Source organism: Anastrepha ludens, chromosome 5, assembly GCF_028408465.1.
Source record: "Anastrepha ludens isolate Willacy chromosome 5, idAnaLude1.1, whole genome shotgun sequence".
NCBI classification, from domain to species: domain Eukaryota; kingdom Metazoa; phylum Arthropoda; class Insecta; order Diptera; family Tephritidae; genus Anastrepha; species Anastrepha ludens.
Window position 1 is genome coordinate 58,186,515 of NC_071501.1, and position 23,366 is coordinate 58,209,880.

General features: G+C 36.7%; 1 protein-coding gene across 4 annotated transcripts in view; it reads left to right on the forward strand.

Annotated features, from left to right (window-relative positions):
- The first annotated feature begins 3,798 nt into the window (after positions 1–3,798).
- Positions 3,799–23,366, forward strand: part of LOC128863222 (uncharacterized) — a 58,804-nt gene continuing 39,236 nt past the window's right edge. The window contains exons 1-3 of one of the 4 annotated variants that reach the window (XM_054102269.1): positions 3,799–5,741; positions 5,827–7,413; positions 19,600–19,741. In XM_054102269.1, coding sequence (XP_053958244.1) covers positions 6,070–7,413; positions 19,600–19,741 — 1,486 coding nt within the window. In that variant the 5' untranslated portion in view covers positions 3,799–5,741; positions 5,827–6,069. The remainder of the gene's footprint in view (positions 5,742–5,826; positions 7,414–19,599; positions 19,742–23,366) is intronic. The other 3 variants (XM_054102270.1, XM_054102272.1, XM_054102271.1) reach the window with 3 other exon arrangements.

The following is a 23,366-nucleotide window of genomic DNA, read 5'->3' on the forward strand; positions in this document are numbered from 1 at the left end:
CTTTGGAATTAGGCATTCCACAAACGTCATTACACCGTATTTTGCATAAAGATTTGGGTCTTAAGACTTATAAAGTCCAGTTAACATAAGAGCTCAAATCGGCCGATCATCAACAATGTCGTGTCTTTGCTGATTGGGTCGTTGAAATGCATGAATATGATCCGGAATTCCAACGAAAAATCATCTTGAGTGATGAGGTCCATTTCCACCTCGGTGGCTTCGTCAACAAGCAAAATCGTCGGATCTGGGGCTCCTAAATGTGTGACTGTTTGGTGCGGTTTATGGTCCGGTGGAGTCATTAGACCTTACTTTTTCGAAAATGAAGCTGGAGCAACAGTTACGGTGAATGGATTGCGCTATCGAGAGATGATTAACGATTTTTTATGGCCGGAATTGGATGGTATTGATCTGGACAACGTTTATTTTCAACAAAACGTAGCTAAAGAAGAAGAAGCGCAAGTCAAAATTAAATTTTAGTAATAGGCTCAAGCTTGGCGGCCGGCGTAGCCGAAAGGGTTGGTGCGTGATTACCATTCGGAATTCATAGAGAGAACGTTGGTGCGAATCTCGGTGAAACCAAAATTAATAATAACATTTTTCTACGATAATAGTGGTCGCTCCTCGGCAGTGTATTTCTGTCATGAAAAAGCTCCTCATAAAAATATCTGCCGTTCGGAGTCGGCTTGAAACTGTCCCTCCATTTGTGGAACAACATCAAGACGCACACCACAAATAGGAGGAGGAGCTCGGCCAAACACCCAAAAAGGGTGTACGCGCCAATTGTATATACAATATATATAATAAGCTCAATAACGAATGCTTGCAAATTCCTGTCAAAGCAAGCCACGATACAATTTGCTCTTCCCCGTCTACTGTTTGAAAATTACAAGCCGCTTGCAGAGGAAAGTCGAAAAATTCTTTTGCATCTAATCTGGAGAACTAATTAAAATATATGTATGTATACATCTTATAGTAAAATTAATTGATGCATTGAGATATTTATGCATATATTAGGTTGGTGAATAAGTTCAGAGCGTTTTTATATTTTCTTTTATTTTACAACGATTTGTTTGCTGTTTGGCAAAGGGTAAGTAATCGTTCGATAGAACCCTTTCCGCTCTAGAAGCTTAGAGGCTCAAAAATGGAGTACCCAGGGGACAAAACACAATATTTTCAACACCTGCTCCTCTTTGCTTTTCATTGAGGTCAAAAGGCTACCGAAGCAGCCCGGGGCATTTGCGACGTGTATGGAGAAGGTGTCATAGACGAGTTTACAACACGGCAATAGTTTGCAAAGTTCAAAAATGACAACGATGAAGTCGATGACACGTCCCGCAGCGGAGGGCCTTCTGGATTCGAATTCTTCATCCAAAAAAGATCACGATATGTGTTTGGTGCGACTGGGAGGGCATGGTGCTCAAGGAAGTGCTCGAGAAGAATGCCACGGCCAACAAGGAGCTCTACATATCCCAGCTACACTGCGCGGATGGTCAAACCCTACTCCTACAACGCCAGGCCCCATGTTGCACAAGTCGTCAAAGTCACACTCCAAGAACTCGAATGGGAGGTCCTTCAGCATTCGCCGTATTCTCCGGACATCACACCGACCGATTACCATCTTTTCTTCTCCCTGTCAAATCATATGAAGGGTGTTTGTTACCTTCGATAACAAAGAGATCCTTAAAAACTGGCTCAACAACTTCTTTGACACTAGACCAAGCGATTTTTGTCGGAACGGAATCAACAAATTGGTCGGGAGATGGGAAAGAGGTTGTAAACAGCAACGGTGAATATTTAATTGATTAACTTATTGATATAATTATTGTTTTTTGTTTCAATAAGAGTCTTCGGTGAAAACGCTACACAGACAAATTTATGTTGGGCCCAAATTCTGTATTTTTTATATTAATATACCGTAAAAAAAATTTGTAATATATTTTAAGTTTTCAATGAAAAAATGAGTATTTGTTAAAAGCTCGAAAAGAAGTGAAAATATTGGCAATTTAACAATAATACGAGGACATTAGAAAAGAACGTACTAAGACAGAGATATGGCACTACTGCCAGATATCGAGATTATGTTTGGTTAGCAGCATCTCTTGGAACAACACACACCAAGTTTTAGTCAGACCGATCTATTGCTTTGTGTATGGTATTCGACGCTTGAGGAAGTCGAGTGATTTTCTTTTTCCATCACGACAGCGCCCCTGCAGTTGTGGTTGCGAAATTAATGGAAAAGGGAAAGAGATTTTATTTAAACAAGAAGGTGATTGCAGAAACGAATAGCTATTTTTCAAACTTGGGCAAGTCCTGCGGAAGAGATCAACAAACTAGAGCAGCGCTGGACGAAGTGCTTAAAAGGAGAATATACTAAAAAATAAAAGAGGTTTAACCGAAATAATTAAGTTTTTTTTTTTTGCACGGACTTTCAAACGACCCTCGTATATCGATGTTAAAACATATATGTATGTATGTATGTATGTATGCTCTTCTGTCACATACTCACTGCCACACAATTTGCAGTTACGCGGTGCTAACTCAAGACAATCGAGGCAAACACGTGGTGTCAATATTTGAATTTCGATATGTGCATATCTCTCTTAAATTAGCACTTGTTATTGTAATAATTTTGTAGTACAGTATTTTGAAATATGTCAATTCGCAATAATTATTTCGACAAATACAGAATTTTAACAACCACAATTTTGAATACGAAATATTGTACCATAAAATGTACCTGTTCATCATATGCTCCAGCAATGAACTACAGCTGAATTAAAAAAAAAATCACAGTTTAAATAAAAATAAGGTAAAATAAGAAAAATATACAGCTACACTTAGTTCGCGCTATACGTAGAATTTTCCTTTTTTTAATTTTTACCATAAAAACTTGTATATTTTTATAAGTTTAGTGTCCCTTTACTTTCTGTGATATGTGCCTCTCAGAGCGAGCGCTGTCAAACATTTATTTGTTGGCTCTCGAAGGTTTTCCAGGTGTACCCGTTATTAAAAAACCGTTCACCGTTTGTATCACTTAATGGTTTCACGCCCACAGTGGGGTGCGAACATGGGCCCGCGCACAAAAATACACTCAGTTATAGTAATCGGGTAAATTCAATTATGTATTCGCATACAGTTATTAGAACACTGAATTGAAATCATCACGCATGGGAATCCCAATATTTTTTTGTTTTTTATTTTGTTACCAATTTTTTTCCATATATATGTACATACATACCGACATATGAATATACTTATATACGTAAATCTCTCGTGGAATAATTAAAGAGTGCGAATGCTCTAATTAGAGCAATTCGATACTGATTTATTCATTCAGGGAGAGCTTCGCCAACAGATGGTCTAAAGGCTATCAGTAACATGTACAAACATCTAAACATACATACTGAGTGCATTCACAATCTCTTGATTGAGAAACCGTTCGCTGGCTGTTGTCGGTGTCGGTAATTGAAAACCGCACCACGACAGCTGTACCCATACTCCCTTTGACAGCGTGCAGAGAATCCACCGAATACTCCTGAAAGAGTTAAGAAAAACTTAAATAATGCAAATGTTGTTGGTGATGATGATGGTAATGATGAATAAAATGATTGTGACGATGCGTCAACGCGACTACTCTGGGCAAACAACACCAAAGGCACGACAACGCAAATATCAATAAACATCGCAGCAAAGTCGTCGCTAACGCTCATACCGGCTTTAGCTCTGACGCCGACGACGATGGACGACACGATCAGCAGCAAGACTGCTGTGCCTGCCAGCTGGCGGCAACACATGCGCCTTTGCGGCAGACACGCGAGAACAGCGAACGAGGCAACAACGCGCGTAAAACAGATACGGTGGATCACTTAACGAAATTCGAAATTCTTTAACACTTTGTATTGCGAGCGTCTAGATTAAACAAAGTATCTGGTGCGTCACTTGGCCAAACCTGGTGGCTGAATTCATTTTTACAAATAATATTTTATGTGTAGCAAATTCAAACACTCTATACAGAAAATTATCGGTGTTTGCGACACATATAGTCAAATAGGCAATGAAAGTGAAATATTTCTTATTCTGTGAAAATTCTTAAACACAAACAGAAAAACGAACAAAATATGACGCGGTGAACAATCGCAGACAAGAACGCGAATGTGCCGGTTCACAGTGCGAATTCGTGCGATTCTCAGCTGAACGTAAAAAGCGAAAAAAACGTATATGTACATCTGATGGAAAACGTAGAAAAAAATCTAGAATTCGCTGAACTTCACCTTAACGTCCAATAAATATCCGTATAATGCTAGCTTACATCTGCCTATACATACATACATATGTACATCGCATACAAATTTGCATGTGAACTCACATACTTTTAGCATTCTTCTTGGGAGTGTGTGTGATTGACTTGTTCGAAAAGCCGTGCATTTGTAAACGATGAACACATTGTCGAGTCTGTGAGAATCAAGTGGCCGGAGCGCGTGGTCGAATTTTCAACGGCATCAAAAGTTATATTTGGATTTCCCACCAGCACGGTGACACAGGAGCACCTAGCTGCCATTACAAATAGATAAAACACTTTCGGGTTTCCCGATATCTCTTGTCTCGGTGTCCATGCCGTAGCCATTGCAAATAAGTGGGCGTCAGACATACCTTGACGCGTTCTTTAAACTTGGCAACTGTCTAGACGCTAACAAAACGAACGTGAGAAGCTCAGTATTCCATAAATAAAAAAAAATCGCGCTTCATTAAAAAAAAAAAAAATCAAAAACATCGTCGCGATATACCACCAACAGTTAGTACAAATTATATTTTATGTCTTTTCTTGAATAATAAAAAACAAGCACTAACCGTGGAGCTGTAAAGTATTTGAGACGACTAAGTGAATAAAAAATTATATCATCACAACAAAAATAAAATTTAATATTCTTGAATGAGAGTGAGAGCAAATAAAGCAAAAATAAGTGATACACTTTGTGTGATCGTCAGTTGAATTTTCTAATCTTATTCTACTCATCAGCTTCTAAGCGTACACAAACATACATATGTAAAGTATATATTCGTGGTAGTCTACTGATCCATAAACACATTTCAACAATGTATAAAACAGTTGTTCAAATTCGAATTTATAGTATCATATTTATGAAAATGTATAAGCAATTTCCAAACGTTTTGATTATTTAACCTACTCCGCGAATAGAGATTTGCTGAACTCATTAATTGGGTCATTCATCAGCTTCACAGACATTCGCTTTCAGCTGCAGCACCTTCCTCTCTACCCTCTACGCCCTCTAAAAATAATAACTATCCAAGGCGTCGGATAGCAGTAAGCTCAACTGAAAAACTGGGTACAGCAACAACTCCGTCGGCTGACACAGCCTTTGGCAAGGCATTTAATAAGGCACGAGACCTGCAATACATCGATATATTTATGTTTATATTTTTATGTATGTATGCACATACATATGTATATTATGCGCATACGCAAATACCCTGGAATTTGCAAGTGGAAACAGCAACAGCTTAACTAACAAAACCAGCAACAATTGAGTGGAAATAATTGGCATTGTAAAACATTACTATACGTCGCCTTAATGACTGTCATTTAACAGTAAGGCTAATTGGCTGAGCAAATACAGGCAGCACAGAAGAAGATAGGCATCAGATGAATTTTTCTAACTGAAAGCGCAGTAAAGTGCACCAAATTAAGTCAAAACATGCATACATACATACATGGGACATAGGTACACTTACCCTGTACAATGAACCAGTTCTGTATTTATTTTGACATTAAAAAGTTCTTATTAAATATTTAATATTCAAATATAGATATGCAACATGCACATGTTTGTACATACATACACACATATAGGTATAGCTTAGGGATGTTAGCTAAGTGAACGCAGTGGCACCAAAAAGGTGAAAAAGTGAAAATTTTAAAAATGAAAAAATGTAAAAGTGAATGCAAATAAAAAGAGAATTAAATAAAATACCACAGAGTCATCTGTACACGGTACGAGTACTCCAGTATTTCCTGCATTTGCGGCTCCCTCTTCTCGTCAAGAACTAAAAATGCAAACACTATTTGCTCTTGTTGCGTTAATTTGCTTCAGACTGCAAATGGCCCAACCGTTAGCCACCAGCTATGATTACGATATACAGCGTGGTGAAGAATTTGCAGATTCCGAAAATCTAGTTCACCAGAATCATGAACGCCATGGGACATCGCATTTTCGACCATCACACAGCATTAGGCATAAGCAGCACTTTGCAATTAATAACACAGAAACTGCTACAGAATTACCAACACCAGTGCCAAATGCAGGCACAACTGAAAATTCAAATTTTCATCAGCATTTACACCATCAACATCAGAATAAACACGAACATTCTAAATCGGGATTGCAAATAGAACTGAATAATCGTCTTCATCGGCATTACAACAGCCATAATCAGCAACGACATCAGGAGCATAATTCGATGCAAACTCAACGCTCCTACAGTCGTACGCGTCACAAGATCGCTTCCAAGCCTATGAATGCAATGACGGCAGATAACAACACAATAACCACTACTGAAGACTTTAAAAATACAGCCGGCACAATGGGTTTGGTTAAGCCGACTTCACATCCCACACATGTGACAACAAACTCGGCAAACACAATTACCCTTGATGAGACGAACAAAAGTATGCAAAATGTTTACCACCAACCGGTGATACGGCAGCAGCAGCACAAGCAACACAGGCAGAAACTGCATCACAATCATCAAAAAATGCAACCAAAATCAAATTCAAGTGAAACGAAAATTACTATGCCATCAGTTAATGAAATTCAACCGAACTTGTCTGAAAATTCGGAACAGTTTCGCCAGAATGAAAAGGTAGTGGCGCTGCGGTCTGTGGGTTATCTACTCTCAAGTAGCCACATCAAAGAAGGTACTGGTAGTAACGTCACGGCCTCAGTATCAGTAGGCGGTAGTACGGAGAATATTGCCGGTCCAGCCTCAGAATCGAATAGTGGTCTCTCGGCAGCAGACGTCAGCAATGAAAGAGGAACCGTGTATATGGACGATGAAACTGAGTATTATGATTACACCGGTGATGATGAGCCAAATGCTGATCAGCACGACTACCAACACGTACTTACTGCGGTCGACATTGGCTACGATTATGACAGCGGCATTGACGGCGATGATGCCGAGTGGCACGTTAATGCCGCAAACAATTTAAAAACCGATCATCATCAGCATTTACGGCTCTACCAAGAGCAAAGGCGGCCGCAAAGGTACCGGCAACAGCAGAAGCAACCACAAAATGAGCAAGGTGAACACTCCCGGGTGGCACGCGATCATCACCGTGTGCAATCGGAGCAGTTTCACAACAACCATTTAGTATATGACGCACACTCAGATGATGTAAGTCGCCAGACACAAATTTTATAAAATGATTTGTTTATAGAAATGATGTCATGAAAGTCACTTTGTGCATCATTAATTTAGTTAGAGTTATGTACCTATAACACTTCGAATACTATTTGCTCAGAGGCTTGGCACTAAGTAACTTAGAATTGTAATAACTACCTCATGAAAAGAATTGAGAAAAGTATGGCCAATTATTAGATAGATGCGATAATTTTTGTGGTGCGCTTGCCGATTTGTTTCCATCAATGAAATGTCTCTTATGTCTCTTCTAAGGAGAAACTTCACTTTATAGCAATCTTTTTTATGATAGAAATGCACGCAGAGATTTTCTGTTAGCTGTCTAGAGATGTTAAAGTAAATATTTAACTTGTGATAATTGGGATCGCAACCACAGCCTCAAAATAATTGTCGAAAAGTCACAGCCAAGTACTGGACTACGGCAGGCAAAACAAATTTTCACTCCTTCCATTAAATCAGTGACTTTTAGTTTTCGTTACGATGCGTATAACTTTAAGAATAAAATAGTGACCGAGTATACCAAGCTGAGCTGATTTATGTAGATGCGAAAGATACTATTTAACTGATCGAGCCCAAACTCAAGGCTGTTAAGAAAATCATAGGGCCTCATTGAATATCGTGTTTTATAACAAAGCTTGTAAAAATGGTATGAAAAGAAATTTGAGAACGGAGAGACAGTGCGACCTAAAGATCTTTTGTTGATGTACGAGTTTTCACATAAAAGATAATAAAGGAAAGGGATTGTTAAAATAAACTCAGATAAGCAAGGGAACAAGTTATATGTTTAGATTTGCATTTAAAACATCTTACGAAACAATATTCCACTGTCGAGTCGATTTTTCGATTTCTCGATTCCAAACTCGGAAATTTCTTAATGAGGGTTTAGAAATTTCTTCGATTTTCGAAACTTTTAATGGGTATATATTTACATATGTACATAAACATATATAAACTTATTTGTAGTAAAAAAAATTATATAACATCCCAAAAATACCGGTCAGAAACAAGTTCCTCAAAAAATATCGGGGGTATACTCAAAAGTAACGAAATTTAGAACCATTTATGTAGAATCATTTCAAAGTGATCTGAGAAGGGGTTAATTACAGTATGCATTAATGCCTAAGACTCCCAAAATCTCGATAAGAAACGAGTTCCTCAAAGACTAGGAAATTGAACATTATGTATAAGTATATAGTATGCATGTATAAACATGTGTAAACATTTTACCTACCAGTTAATTTTACTTACATAAGTGCATCTTAGTATGTTTTCTACACAAGTTTTCGCTTTCTCATTGTAATTATCAGTCTTTTTTAATTTTCAAAAGCGTCATTGTTTGTGTAGAAGAATTTTGTTAGTGCAATGACTAAGCATTGCTAGAGTGCATAGAGAACTGTGAGCGCGTGGGCGTGTAGAATGCAGGTGAAGGCGAAGGGCAGTTGGAAAGACACTTTGCAAAATATTAGTGTTGGGCGTCGCACTCGTGCAGAGGTGTTTACTAAGCGCCCTATACACAACAGGTTGCTTCTTGTTTGACGAGATTGTTGCTTTCGGGCTCCTTTCTATAATTATTTATTTAAGTCAATATGTACAGGGTGCGTGCGGTATTTGAGGACAACTTGAGAGTAAAACTAGTTAGCTAACAAAATTTAATGAAACTTCGCGAATTTTTTACACAACATTAATTTACTATATATTTATAAAATTATTCAATACAAATTTCATTAGCTCAATAACGCCCTCGATCAGGGTGTGGAAACGATGGCATGCCCGAATCAAATGCTCATTATTCATATTGATCATGACAGTATTATTTGTCTTTAACTTTTAACAGTCTTTAAATAACTTTAGCTTTCAACTACGCCCCATTCGTACTAATCCAGAGGATTAAGCTCTGGGGAGTTAGGTGGCCATAAGTTCGGTGCTCTGTGGTCATGGAAGTTTTCTGCCATCCAAAACGCCATCGTTTTGGATGGCGGAGCAGAGTCTTGCTAAAAATGTACTCGTATGGGCTGTCACCGCGTGTACTTTCAATCCAGGATTCGCTACGGTCTCTAGAATAACTTCAATATATGCAGCAGAACTCATTCGAAATCTTTTGCTGCTCACAACATCTAAAACCTTAACAGTGACTGGAATGTCGTGTGCAACACAACAGGAACCTCTTGGCCATCTGTAATTTCCGCAGTTGTTTTGGTATTGGTCTACAATTTTTCGTCAGAAAAATCGAAACGACTTTTTTCGGTCTGGTGTTGTCAACAAAAAGAAATCGTTCAATCTAATTGTCTGAAATTTTAATATGTTGTTCACAACATCAATGACTATCGCCTGTACTAGAGTCATATTATTATTTCAATTATTTCGTATTTTTTTTATTAAAAAACTGAATTTTAGAGTGTCAAATTCAAAACCATTTTGTCAATTTTTTTTTTCTAGTACGGGTAAGATATTAGATTAATATTTTTTTGGTTTTTGTGTTTCAGAGAAATAGAAGATCCAAAATGGATAACACTTGGACAATTTTTCGGGAAGCTCAACTTCAGCGCGATTTTTTAAATTATTAAAATAAAAAAAGTTTTTTTTTTTCATTTTTGTATGTAAAAGAAGTTAAATAAAAAGTAAAAGAACTGAAATTTCGTGTTTCCTTGTTTTTATTGTAAACCAAATCCTGAAAATACCCTCAATTTTCAAGCTCTATGCCACCGGTACCCCTTAAAGCTGAGCTTATTGTCAAAAATAATGTCTAAGTCTTTATCATTAACAATTTGCAGAATATTGTTTGATATACAATTCGACGTATTGCGCACATTTTTGGCTTTCGGCAAAGACATTTTGAAACATTTCTTTATGTTCAAAGCATGACCCGATTTCGTACACCATAAATTAAGAGCATTAATTCCTTTATTTGCAGTAAACAAATTTTCATCTCTCCGGTTGCAGTGTGGAGATTTAAGAGAAGAAGGTTTGGCCCATACATTGCGATTCGAAATAAATGGTAGTTTATATAGTAATTTCTTTCGAAAGAGCAAAGCTCCTCATTTATTATGGAATGCGATTTCATTCAAGCGGCTGCTTCATAGAAGCACATACCCTTAACCAAGTTTTCCAGGAAACTTGGACTGTTCGCATAACATCGGCCCTTTCCGGCATCCAACAAAGAAGTGGCAAATTGACATAACCGAGATGACTAATAACACGATTACCAAACTTGGCACACAAAAAATCGGTTGTGGGATCTCGCGCCATTCTGCCAATTTCCGGCCAAAAAAATGTTTGTCATGTCCGTATAGCGTGCACGTTGACCGAAATGGCGTTTGCAGTTACATTTTCAAAAAAAAAATGGGCCAATGTTGCCACCGCTCCAAAAACCGCACCAAAATGTCGCACTCTGATGATAAGTTGGCTTCTCGACGATCTCTAGTTGCGGCAGTTTTTATTGTTAATATAGTCGCCGAGATGAAAATGCGCTTCGTCAGAAGGTACGATTTTTCGAGCAAAATCGTTGTTGATTTAAATAAAATTGTATCGGTGTAGATTCTAACTTGAGAGGTAGGATAGTTTTGGTTCCGATAGGTGGCGATGTTTCCCTGCAATCCTCACAATAGCTTTCAATCGCTTTGTAATGATTTTCTATTGGCTTGGTCGCATATTTACTATTTAAGGTTAAATAAATTATAGTGATGTGAACATCTCTCAAACCTGCCATAAAATTTTTACATTTTACATTTCACGTTAGCAAATAGGTACACGCGAAAGGCCATTTTTATATTTATTTATTTGTTGGCAGCGTTTTTATTTTCTCAAATGGAGCACTGAAAGCCATAGTAGCCATAGTAAGTTCGGGTTATATTGTATATATCTCCTATAAATAATAGTAATAATTTTCTCAATATATAGAATGTTTTTTTAAGAGCTTGAGAACTTCAAACGATACTATAAAACAGTAACATTGTTGGAATGATTTTTTTTATTATAATCTGCTATAAAAAAGGACATGGCATTTATTTTTGAGTATGATATCGGGCTTATGTTCGCCACAACTACGAGTTACATGGTCCATTCGATCAGACCAATTTTAGCCGTATGGCGTCAATGGTGGCGTGAATATTGCAATAAATCTATGTCTTGTTGCAACCAAATGTCGACAATGTTTAGCTGATTTAATTTTGCAAAATATATTTCCACAATTTGGAAACGTTGTTCTGACGTTAAGAAATTCATAATGACTTGCCAATAGTTCTCATGCAGCTAAAAGAACACCCGATACATACATACATATATAAAAATGCCGTGTCACTATGTTATTTTACGCCAATGTGCGAAACCATAATCTTTGGCCAAATTCAATATCAAATAAAACATCAAAGTAATAAGTGAAGTATGTCACGCGCCTATGCATCTTTTGTATTTAAAATGCATCAAATGTCCGACAACAGTGAAAACAGATAAAAGTTAATTTCAAAAAATACGACATACCTAGAAGGTGGTGTACGAGTATAGCAGGACAACGCATGTAATCACAACATTAATTTTCGAACTGCAACAAATCAAAAATGACTCAGCCCACAGGGGTGCTGGTTTTTGCTATACAACTTTAAAAGTCTACTATCAGTCTGCATAAATAAAATTTATCACTTATTATCTATTACTACTAAAGAAACAATTATTAATAAAACTTGCTGTGTATGTATATCAGCTGTCTGCTAAACTCTACTATGCGAGATAAACGGGAATAGGCAGTTAAGGAAAATATGAAAAAATATGCTCTCTGTCTCCTATATCTTTTTATTTGTTATTGTGTTGCTCACTCCTCTCTCGTGCACATATGTGATACTTTGCCTTAACGACATGGAGGGCAGGTTGCGTGGTTTCAGAGATTACCGTAAACGAAGACTGTGACACGGGATTTTTATATATTAAGGTAATAGTCTCAATAGTTAATATCCAGGTGCCTTAGTTCTACATGTGCAAATACTTGACAAATTGAGAAAATTGCTTGCCAAATAGGTTTCTTAAATTTTTTGTGTGTGAAATATATGCTAATTTTAAGATCCCTCTAATTTATTTTTATCATTTAACAAAAAAAAAGTTTTCGAACTGGTTGCATATGGCGTCCAATTTCAAAGAATGAATTTCAATATTGTTCTATCTGATTGTTTCGTACAAATAATCAGTACATTAACATGGCTAAAAAACATTGCTTAATGATTGATGATAGGAAAACTGGCTTATGAATACGTAAGTGGAGAAATTTTCTTTTTTATAGAGACGAATTAAATGTAGTTTATTTTTTAATTTATACTTATATACGTTAATGGATATGTGTAGTTATGCGAATGTCACCTTTTTCTGATGTTAGCAGTTGCCGACCCAGAATCTCAAGTAGTCCAAAAATCACCCTTTTGAATTTCATAACATCATGCAACGAAAACCGACCAACTGCTACTCGTACTTAAAGAATGCAGCCAGTTTTTGTTCATTTTAGTGGCACGTCAGCTTGTTGCAATCTCCTCAATTTACAATGCTAATTGCTGTTATACACTCTGCTGCACTTTCCATTCGAAGTGGACGGCGGGTGCTCCAAGGTGCGCCCCTTTCCCGCCTTACAGCTCTTTCAACCGGATTTTTATGCATTGGCGTTTGCAGAAGTGTCTGCGGCTGCTGATGTGCGTTGTGGCCCCGTTTCGGCGACAGTATCGCTGAAGCAAAAGTGAAACCAAGCAAAATGTCCAGTCGGCAAGTTGTGCCGCTTTATAATTTTCTGGCATGTATGTAGATATTTAAAGTTGTAGCAGTAGCACATGTTTATCACAGCTGATTGCATGCTATTTTGAGTTACATCAGCCTCTAGTATATAATTTGCTTATTCTAGATGATATTTAGGATTTCCCACTTATTATTATCGAACTGGTTTTTCCTATCAGACTTCAAGTTGCAGAAAAAGGCATCGATAAAATGATTGAGAAAGGCTAAGGTGCCGCAATTAACCACTTGGGCTAATGACTTGTATGTATAAATACGCACATACGTTTTTACAAGACAAGACAGGGTCGCGTAAAATTTTTTCAACCCAGTGTAACTACACATTAGGTCTTTAGTGAACCATATATCACGATGCATACTTTGGGTGATATTATGCGACTCTGGGGTGACATTACGCTTCAAAAGCTATTTGACAGTTTTTGTTAAAAAAGAAAAAAACTCATACCTTCTTCAGTGCCACTACGACTAAGGTAAAATGCTAAAGTAAGCTGATCCAAAACAGTGGTGCCAAATATTTAGTTATGGTAATAGGAACGTCGTAGATAACACATACTCTGTTAAGCCTGCCGCCGAAAATGTCGATAAAATCATGGAAATTATGATTGGTTTAACATATTTAAGGACGCGGAGAGGGAGCTTAAAATTACAGGGTAAAAAAGTACAAAGGTACAAAAAGTTTGTGGAGATGCTGCTTTAAGTGAAACAACGCGCCGAGATTGGTTCCGTCGCTTCAAAGACAGTGATTTTAATGTTGTCGACCGTCCGCGTGAAGGAAGGCCAAAAATCTTCGAAGACGCTGAATTGGAGGCATTTCTCAATGAGGATACGTGTCTAACGCAGGAAGACCTTGCTTCAGTATTAGAAGTTACTCGCCAATCCATTTCCAAGCGATTGCATGCTTTGGGAATGATTCAGAAACAGGGGACTTGTAATCTAGTAGCCAGGGGTCATTTTGACCTCATCATTTCATGCCGACTGATTTTAATACTGAAGGTAGACGCCATCCAACGGATGACGAAACCAACCGTCAGCTGCTCCAGTAGCGGTGGGTACGTGCGTGGGATGCTGCGAAACGTGTCGAAAAAAAATTTCTACCAACTCATTTTATACCGGCTGAAATTTTTTTCATGTATTGTTGACATTTAGTAGAATAAAAAAAATGGTCAGCTGCGCGGTAGAGGGGGGAAAACACGTCAGCTGAACAGGTGAACTTGTAAAAAAAATTGAAAAGTAAAACTACTTTATGCCGATTGAAATTTTTTTCATAATTTTGGACACATATGAAAATATAATAATGATGGTCAGCTGCGTTTATAGCGGTGGGAAGACCGTCAGCCGAAGCAAGAATTTATCATTGCGTTCAGCTCACGTATTTTCCCACCTCTACCGCGCAGCTGACTATTTTTTTTTATTCTACTAAATGTCAACAATACATGAAAAAAATTTTAGCCGGTATAAAATGAGTTGGAAGAAATTTTTTTTCGACACGTTTTGAACCCTCCCACAATCACACCCACCTTGGGTGCGCCAGCTGACGTTCACTTTCATTATTCATGAAAGCTAAATCACAAGTATAGTCAAGAATTTAACGGTATAAAACGCAGTCCAAAGTCAACCTCTGGCTCCCGGACTATTGGGTTCCTTATGAGTTAAAACCAAGGGATGTTGAACCTCGTTTTTTCTTTTTCGCCTGTGAACAACTGCTCCAGCGGCAAAAAAGGAAGTGTTTTCTTCATCGTGACGGATGATGTCAAATGGATTCATTACAGCAATCCAAAGAAAAGAAAATCATGAGGACTACCCGGTCATGCTTCTACTTCATCGCCTCGGCCGAATATTCACACTGCGAAGGTTATACTATGTATTTGGTGGGACCATGTTGGTGTTATTTATTATGAACTATGAAGCGAAACTGGGGATCGGTATCGACTTCAATTGATGCGATTGAGCCGACCACTGCGCGAGCAGCGGCCGCAATACGCGGAGAGGCATGAAAAAGTGATTGTACAGAATGTCAACGCCCGGCCTCGCGTTGCCGTTAAAACCTATCTAGAAACACTGAAATGGGAAATCCTACCCCACCCGCCATATTTTCCAGATATTGCGCCATCCGATTATCACCTGTTCCGATCGATGGCACATGGTCTAGCTGACCAGGAGTTTCATTCATATGAAGACATCAAAGAATAGCTGTATCCGTGGATAGCCTCAAAATATGAACAGTTTTACCGCGACGGTATACGAGATCTACCAGAAAGATGGAAAAAGTAATAGCCAGCGATGGGCAATACTTTCAATGATTCACTTGTAACCATTTTTTCAGAATAAAGTTTTATTTTCATCAAAAAAGCAGCGAGAACTTCGTTGCGCACCTAATAAAAAAAAGAATGCTTATTATAACGAAACAAAAGTATTAGCACACTTCATTTAAAGATAAAAAAACAATAAAAAATAGTAAAAAATAATCAAATAAATATTTTGCCATTCCAGCCGTCTTGGCATCGATGAAATCAATTATTGGGCGCCCCGATATTCTGCAATTCCTCCACCAGTGTCCAGATATAGCACGCTTATCCATGCTCCTATCTAGCTCTTCTTACAAATTTCCAATTGGGCTTAGATCAGGCGACCGAGGCGGATGCGGTAATGTCTGTTTAATGTGGTGCGCAAGCCACATACGCTCATCATGAGCAGTAGTAGCAGGGTCAATATCGTGTTGAAATGAGAATGAGCCAGGCAATTTCAGCTTTTCGGAACTTTTTTTGGACATTTCTCTTCAGGATTTCCATGTAATATCTGTTACCATATCCATGATGCCGTCAATGAATTCCAGCTCACCGACACTTGCAGCGGACATGCATCCCCACACAATGACTCCTCCACCACCATGTTTTACCCCACAACAAGGTTCTGTTTTTGCAGTTCGGTGTTAGGCTTTCTCCACATAGTTTGCCCTCCATCAGATTGAAAGATGTGGAATTTGCTTTCATCAGAGAAAAGTCCATTGGCCCAAAAGTCACTTGGCTTGTCTGGATACGCCTTAGCATAGGTCACACGCTTCTTTTGGTTCACTTTTGAAATGAGAGGTTTGCGTCTAGCCACGTGAGAGTTGTAGTTTTCCTCATGCTATGCTCTCCGGGCCGTTATTGGATGGATATGCTTTCCCATCTCTTCCTTAACTTCCGCTGCTATTTGTGTGGAGGATATTCTTCGGTTTTTTTTTTACCTTCCTGACTATTCGACAACGTTCGTGGTCGTTTAAAACCTTAGGTTTTCTTGTACGTTTCACGCTTTACAAAGATGAAGCACTCTTAAAGCGTTGAACAATGTGCTCCGTATGGCATCTATCAATCACTTCACTAATCTTAGCGTCTGATTTGCCCTGATTGTACAAACAAATTAATTGAAGGAACATGCTATTTGCAGTTTGATTTTATAAAATAACGCAATTGCTTGTAAAGATATAACGGGGCTTTTGAAAAAAAGTTGTTAGATCAATAAAATTTATACGAAATCGCCCGATGAAACTTAACTGTGCCAATATTTTTTTTCGTTATAATAAGTACTTTTTTCTTTTATATTAAGTGTTAAATAAATATAACTGATAATAAAATGATTTAGAAAGAATATAATAAATAAAGAGAGACACTGTCTAGGGAGTTTTTTTGAGATTAAAAATCACTTCATAAGTGGACAAAACATAATGATCAAGTGGAAGTATCTTGCTGTGTCAATACTTATGTTCATCACTGTACATATATTTTGTGAGAAATATTTTTTCTAGAATAAGATGCTTTCATTTCACCGCCAAATGCAGTTTCGTGAATATATGTATATAAGTTATAACTGCAATTCAGGTAAATACGGCCAATCATTTATCGAAATATTTGTTATTTTATGTTTTGTTGCAACTGTTGTTGTACTATTCAATTCAAACTAACGAGCAATATTCTTCAAGTACATTATTTACAAAAATAAGTTTTACAGATGTATAAATTAATATTTGTAAAATGTTTGACACTGTTTTAGATCTACTGTTTTTTTACCTTGCAGTCTTCTTGTGTGTGAGACTTCGCAGGTATAACTACAGTATCTGCTACTGACTCGGTTCCCAGTCTTGGGCACGGATATATCATACCATTGCGCGTTAACAGCGTGTCTCAAGACTTTATTTTAAAACTGTTGTGTTGTCATTATGCTTCTTGATTTTGAGTAACCCCATAATTGTACGAGTATGCTGTATGTCCGAGCGAGCATAAAAACTTGTTTATTGACGAGCAGCGTGTAGAAAGTTGGTAAGGTGGCTTGCCTGCCTGGGAGCCAATGCATTTGTCGAAGGTTTATTTCCAGTTCCGCTTTTTTTATTTCACGTGCTTAGTCCATTTAAGCTTTGCATCATACTTTGTTTCATTGAGTCTTATATGCCATTTAGCTGTCCAGTTGTAGACATTGTTAATTGTTCGCTGCAGTTGTGTTGTAGAGTCAATCAATGTTTTCCCAACTGATAATGTTGCGAATGTTGCGGTGGTGCAATTTTCATTGCTGCTGCTTTTATTTCTTTGAGCTCAGAATATTCGCAATCTAGTTTGACATGAAATAATCGATCAGATAAGTATGATTTCGATATATAATAATGTTGTTTTGGTAGAATTGTGCTGTTTTTAAAAAGCTTTCGTTACATCCCAAAAAGCGGCTGAAAAAGAAAAGAAAGTTTGTTTTCTTCAAATGCATTTTCGATGGTGCAGGTTGTCTGTGCACTTGTTCGATGGTTGAATATTTGCAATGGAATCCAAATTTATGTATTGGTATTATATTTTTATTTTTAATGATGTTGTATAACCTTTATATGCAGTTTTCCATGAGTTTTGATATTGGGGGAAATGCCGTCACATCGTTGGCTGGCTTGCCCCTGTTTGAACACATAATTACTTCTGCTACTTTCCAATAGATTGGGACGAATGGAATTAATTGTAGTTGTTAGTGTGGAGATACTTTTTAAGGCAAACTGTTTTAAAATTTCTGCAGTCGTTCGATCGAATCCTGGTGATTTTTTGGCTTCATTTTTCAATCATACCCGTTGTCTGTCAACTTGTATTGAACAAATCTCGAACTGAGCTAGCAAATACTTAAAGACTAGGAAAAAATGTGACACCCAGCTCTCGGATGAATTCAATGATTTTCACAAACTATTTCTTATAATTTTTAATGAAATAACTTACTTTTTTGTACTTTTCCGAGGGTACTCGCTCTCTCCCTGAAGCATTTGCTTAAAGCATCAGCTTTAAGTTGAAACCTATTTTCTGTTAACAGTACAAAAAGTGCTACCAAAGTGTAATACTTATTTCAAAGTCGGACAATGCTGGACAAGTATTTCGAAATTAAAAGTGCTACAAAATATGGATCCATAAGCTCCATATGTTCCTTTATAAAATATTCAGTCTTTCAAAAGTGACGCCTAGATGTCAGTGGTGAATAATTCCTGTCCTTTTTCTATCCTCGACAGAACCAGTTCTTTTTGAATTTTTTCACTTCGAATTGGCAACTCTTTCGGATGATTATTTCCACCAAAAAAATTACGAATTTTGCGATATGTTTTTCTTAAAGATCGCCCATTTTCATAACAAGTTTCAATAATTTCAATGTTTCGTTGTCAAAGATGACATAAAAGAGATACCTTCGAAATATTTACTGCTGACATCTAGGCGACCCTTTTAAAATACCCTTTAAGAGCAGCATTTTGAGTAGAAATAGTGAAACCTGAAAGAATCTTTAATTTTACATGCTTTATTTTAAAACAACATCTATTATAGAAAAGGTCTTTTGGAAAACCCCTTATTTGTCTGGCCCAAGATCATGGAAGTAGAGAATTTATTTGCGGTGACAAAAAAAGTTTACTTTATTACTGCATTGATTTTTTGTTGTTCTGAAGTCGAAAATGGCAGATTTTTAAAAACATCACGAAAAGAAATCTTGAATCATTATTAGAAAAGTCACTTCGGTAACGTTTTTAACACTAACAACAGTAATGCACAATTTTTTTGGAATGTATGGATGTAGTTTATCCAAATTATTCGTTGTCTTACTAAAGATGGAGTTTAAGTGACTGAGCTCAAAATCAGCGCATGAGGCATAGGAACCTAATCTGATTATTAAACTAAATATCATTGCTGTACTGCAATACCGTTAATTAATTAAAGCTTAACAGTGAAAGCTGCTACTAAATGGAGTCAGCTAGTAAATCCAAAAAATAAACACAACATTTACCAAAATAAAAAACAAAAAGCATTCAATATAGTTAATTTTAATATTTTGAATTGTAATTTAAATGAGAAATAAAAATATTACCAAATTACCCGATGTATATTTTGAGCTTCCATTAACTAATCTATATTTTTTCAGGAGTATCCCGACGACGAGCCTTATAGAGACTCAAGTGAACAATTTTCAAACCGGCCTGGTGATTTAACATTTCAAAAATATCGTGAATTGGGTACCATGCAAGCTGTGCAGCAATCTCGTGATTTATATATGCAACGCCACAGTAAGTATATATCTATATTTACATGTATCTTTAGTTATAAAATATAGAAACCTTCAAATATGTACAAATTGGTCTTTGAGGTGGACTTTGGAGGTGCTGAAAATTCGACAAAATATTTTTAAAACCGCATTACTTCTTGTAAATGAAAACTGGAGCATTTGTAATGTCTTATCTAAAATAAAATAATTAATGAACGCATTCGCATATCAAAAGGAAAATAAATAAACATGGTAACAAGTGTTCTCCAGATTTTTTTTAAGTGTTTTAGGAGGCAAGCCAATATATATAACGTGGACCATATTATGAAAAACAAGAAAGCCGTTTTCTATTATATATATATGCTTACTGTCAAGAGGCGGCCGCCGTAGCCGAATGGGTTGGTGCGTGATTACCATTCGGAATTCACAGAGAGAACGTAGGTTCGAGTATCGGTGAAACACCAAAATTAAGAAAAACATTTTTCTAATAGCGGTCGCCCCTCGGCAGCCAATGGCCAACCTCCGAGTGTATTTCTGCCATGAAAAAGCTCCTCATAAAAAAATATCTACCGTTCGGAGTCGGCTTGAAACTGTAGGTCCCTCCATTTGTGTAACAACATCAAGACGCACACCACAAATAGGAGGAGGAGCTCGGCCAAACACCTAAAAAGGGTGTACGCGCCAATTATATATATATATATAAAGTAGAAAAAGTCTGCGTTCACCTATGCAAATATTCTTTGCATTAGAAAAAGTTCAAAACAATAAATATTTCAGAAATTTTTTTTAATGAGTTTTATTAAGTTCACTTAAACGTAACTATCACACATATTTCGTTACCAATAACAAAATCAAATTTAAAATGAGATCACATAAAATTAAAAAGGCCATTCAAACTAAACGGAAAAAGTTTGCGTTCACTTCAATAATAATAAAATAAAAGGCTTAAGATCATAGAAATGTTTTAAAATTAATAGCTAGTTGGATATCCCCGGCTTTTTATGACTTCTAGGAGGCGTCTTTTCATTGATCCAACTAGGTTGGCTGTTATTTCTGGACTTATGGGTTCCCATTCCTCTTTAAGCGCGTTCTTAAGCATTTCCTTGCTAGTTATTGTACGCTCTCGTATTTTTTTTTCTATAACGTCCCATAAGTGCTCAATTGGGTTAAGGTCAGGTGATTGTGGGGGTGTGCGAAGTTGTTTTGGAACATTATACAACAACCACAACCTAACAATCTCTGCTGTGTGTTTCGGGTCGTTGTCCTGTTGGAAAACAAATCTTTCACCGAGTCCCAGTTTGATTGCACTTTCTTTCAAATTCGTTTTTAAAATATCGAGATAATCATGTCTGTTCATTATCGACTCAAAAAACTGCATATTTCCAACGCCCGAACTAGCCATACACCCCCATATCATGGCACCTCCTCCCCCATGCTTTACCGTAGGTACCAGATTTTGCTTTCCAAGTGCCGTTCCGTTTTTCCTCCAAATAATTTTACGACTTTTTATCCCGAAAATGCAAAACTTGCCCTCATCTGAAAAAATCACACTATTCCAAAACTCAGGTGGCTTGTTTACGTATTCCTTGGCGAAAGCCATCCGCTTAAGTCGATTTACTCGCGATATGAAGGGGTTTTTTCGGGCCACTCTGCCGTGAAATCCGATTCTTTTTCGAATTTTTCTTACTGAATCTGGATGTACTTTCTTTTGGTATTTTACTTCTATGTCTTTTGAAATTCGGCTTGCTGTTAGTCGTGGATTAGAATTCACAAGAATAGTTATGTTGCGTTCTTCTCTTTCCGTCAGTTTTTTTGGAAGTTGTTTATCACTCTTTGGACCGAGGAGTATTGCCTCCCAGCAATTTTCGCGATTTCCCGATAGCTCATACTATTTTGCCACAAGCTTACAATGATTTTCCTTTCACCAATATCTATTTCTTTTCGCCTTTGGTCCATAGTAACAAAAAATGTATTTCTAATATCAATTTTTCCCTCTTTAGATTTGTTCTTAACCGCGTCAACTACATGAATGATTTAAAATTTAATTTAACGTAATTGCCATGCAAATAATCGTCACTATTCGAAATTAACGCACACTTTTTCTGCTTAGCCTATTTAAGTAACTGTACTACAATCCCGTTATCTGAACACGACGCAGCTCAAACTCCAAAAAATTTTGTTCATAACCTCTATGAATAATTTTCTTTGAAATAAGTGAAAAGAAATAACTGAGAGTTTTAAGATAAACACGTTAAATTATTTTAATACTTTATAACAGTGGGTGAACGCAGACTTTTTCTACCATGTGTATGTTTACTATCAAAGCACATGCAGTATGAACTTGATTGTATCCTATAACAGAAGCAAACATTTTAATATCACTTATTTTATGGGCCTAGCATTTTCAGCATACTAGGCACCTTCCTCAAAAATTCTCTGCCCATTGGATATCAACAAAAGCAAAATATTTTGCTCGTGTGTGTTTCTTTTAGTCTTGAACCTACTTATAAGTATACTTGCATTGAAGCCCCCCAGGGGGCCCGGGCAATTATTGAATAAATTATTATTATTTTATTATTTATTATTACATGAACTTAGTGAATAATTTTAAAATTTGTTTTGCATGATTTTTGGGGTTGGTGTTATTCTTTCAAGTTTCGACTTATTCCAATCAAATGAAAATCGTTTCCCATTAATATGTTTCCATGATGATTTCCAGTACTTAGTCATAACAACAAGCAAACTTGAACAATTTAGTAAATTTTATTTCATTGTGATATACAGCTTAGGTGTTTGAAACTATTTCACTATCAATAATAAATAAATAAATGTTCTTTATCTGCTGTATGAATTGTATTGTACCAAAGTTAAATATACATATACATATATTATATCATAAGTGAGTATATGGCGTTCGTCATCCATCGAACTCGACCCTATACATCGAGAGTTCTTAATTTTGTTACTTTTAAAAACATTGAAATTTATTAATTTTTGTTTGATTTGGCTAAATCGGTCTTAACATTTTGGTGTATATATGTCTAAAATTACAAACACGAATTGTGCGGAATGATGTGTTATTTATTTAGTCCTTACAATATTAATTTTACTACATAATAATTTATTAATATCTTGTGTTACCGATACATTTCCAATGTGGAATCAAACTGCAAGTGCAATCCAAAGAATTTTCTGGTTTGTATAAATGAGAAGCGTAAAACCAATGGTTTCTCAACCATTCTTGAATACGACGAGGAGCTATCTGAAACTACTTTGGAAACTTGCAATTTATTCGCGAAGTTCTTTCAAGAAGTTTATGAAAAATTTACTGAGACATCCAATACGAGCACTGCTTTTTGTGATTCATCACTGAATATAAGCTCGATAATTAACATTGAAATATCTTCTGATGACGTATCTCTGGCAACCTCGAACTTAAAAGCTATTACTTTCCCAAACCTGGAGGGTTTTAAGCCAATATTGCCAACTACAGGCCAACTGCTAAGCAATATACATTCGCCAAAATATCTGATAACATTTTGAATATACAGATTTATTAGCGTACTAAAGATCTTCTTTGCCGATTTCGGCATGGGTTTCTTCCTAATAGATTTACAAACACTAATCTTTGATTTATCAAGAATCAA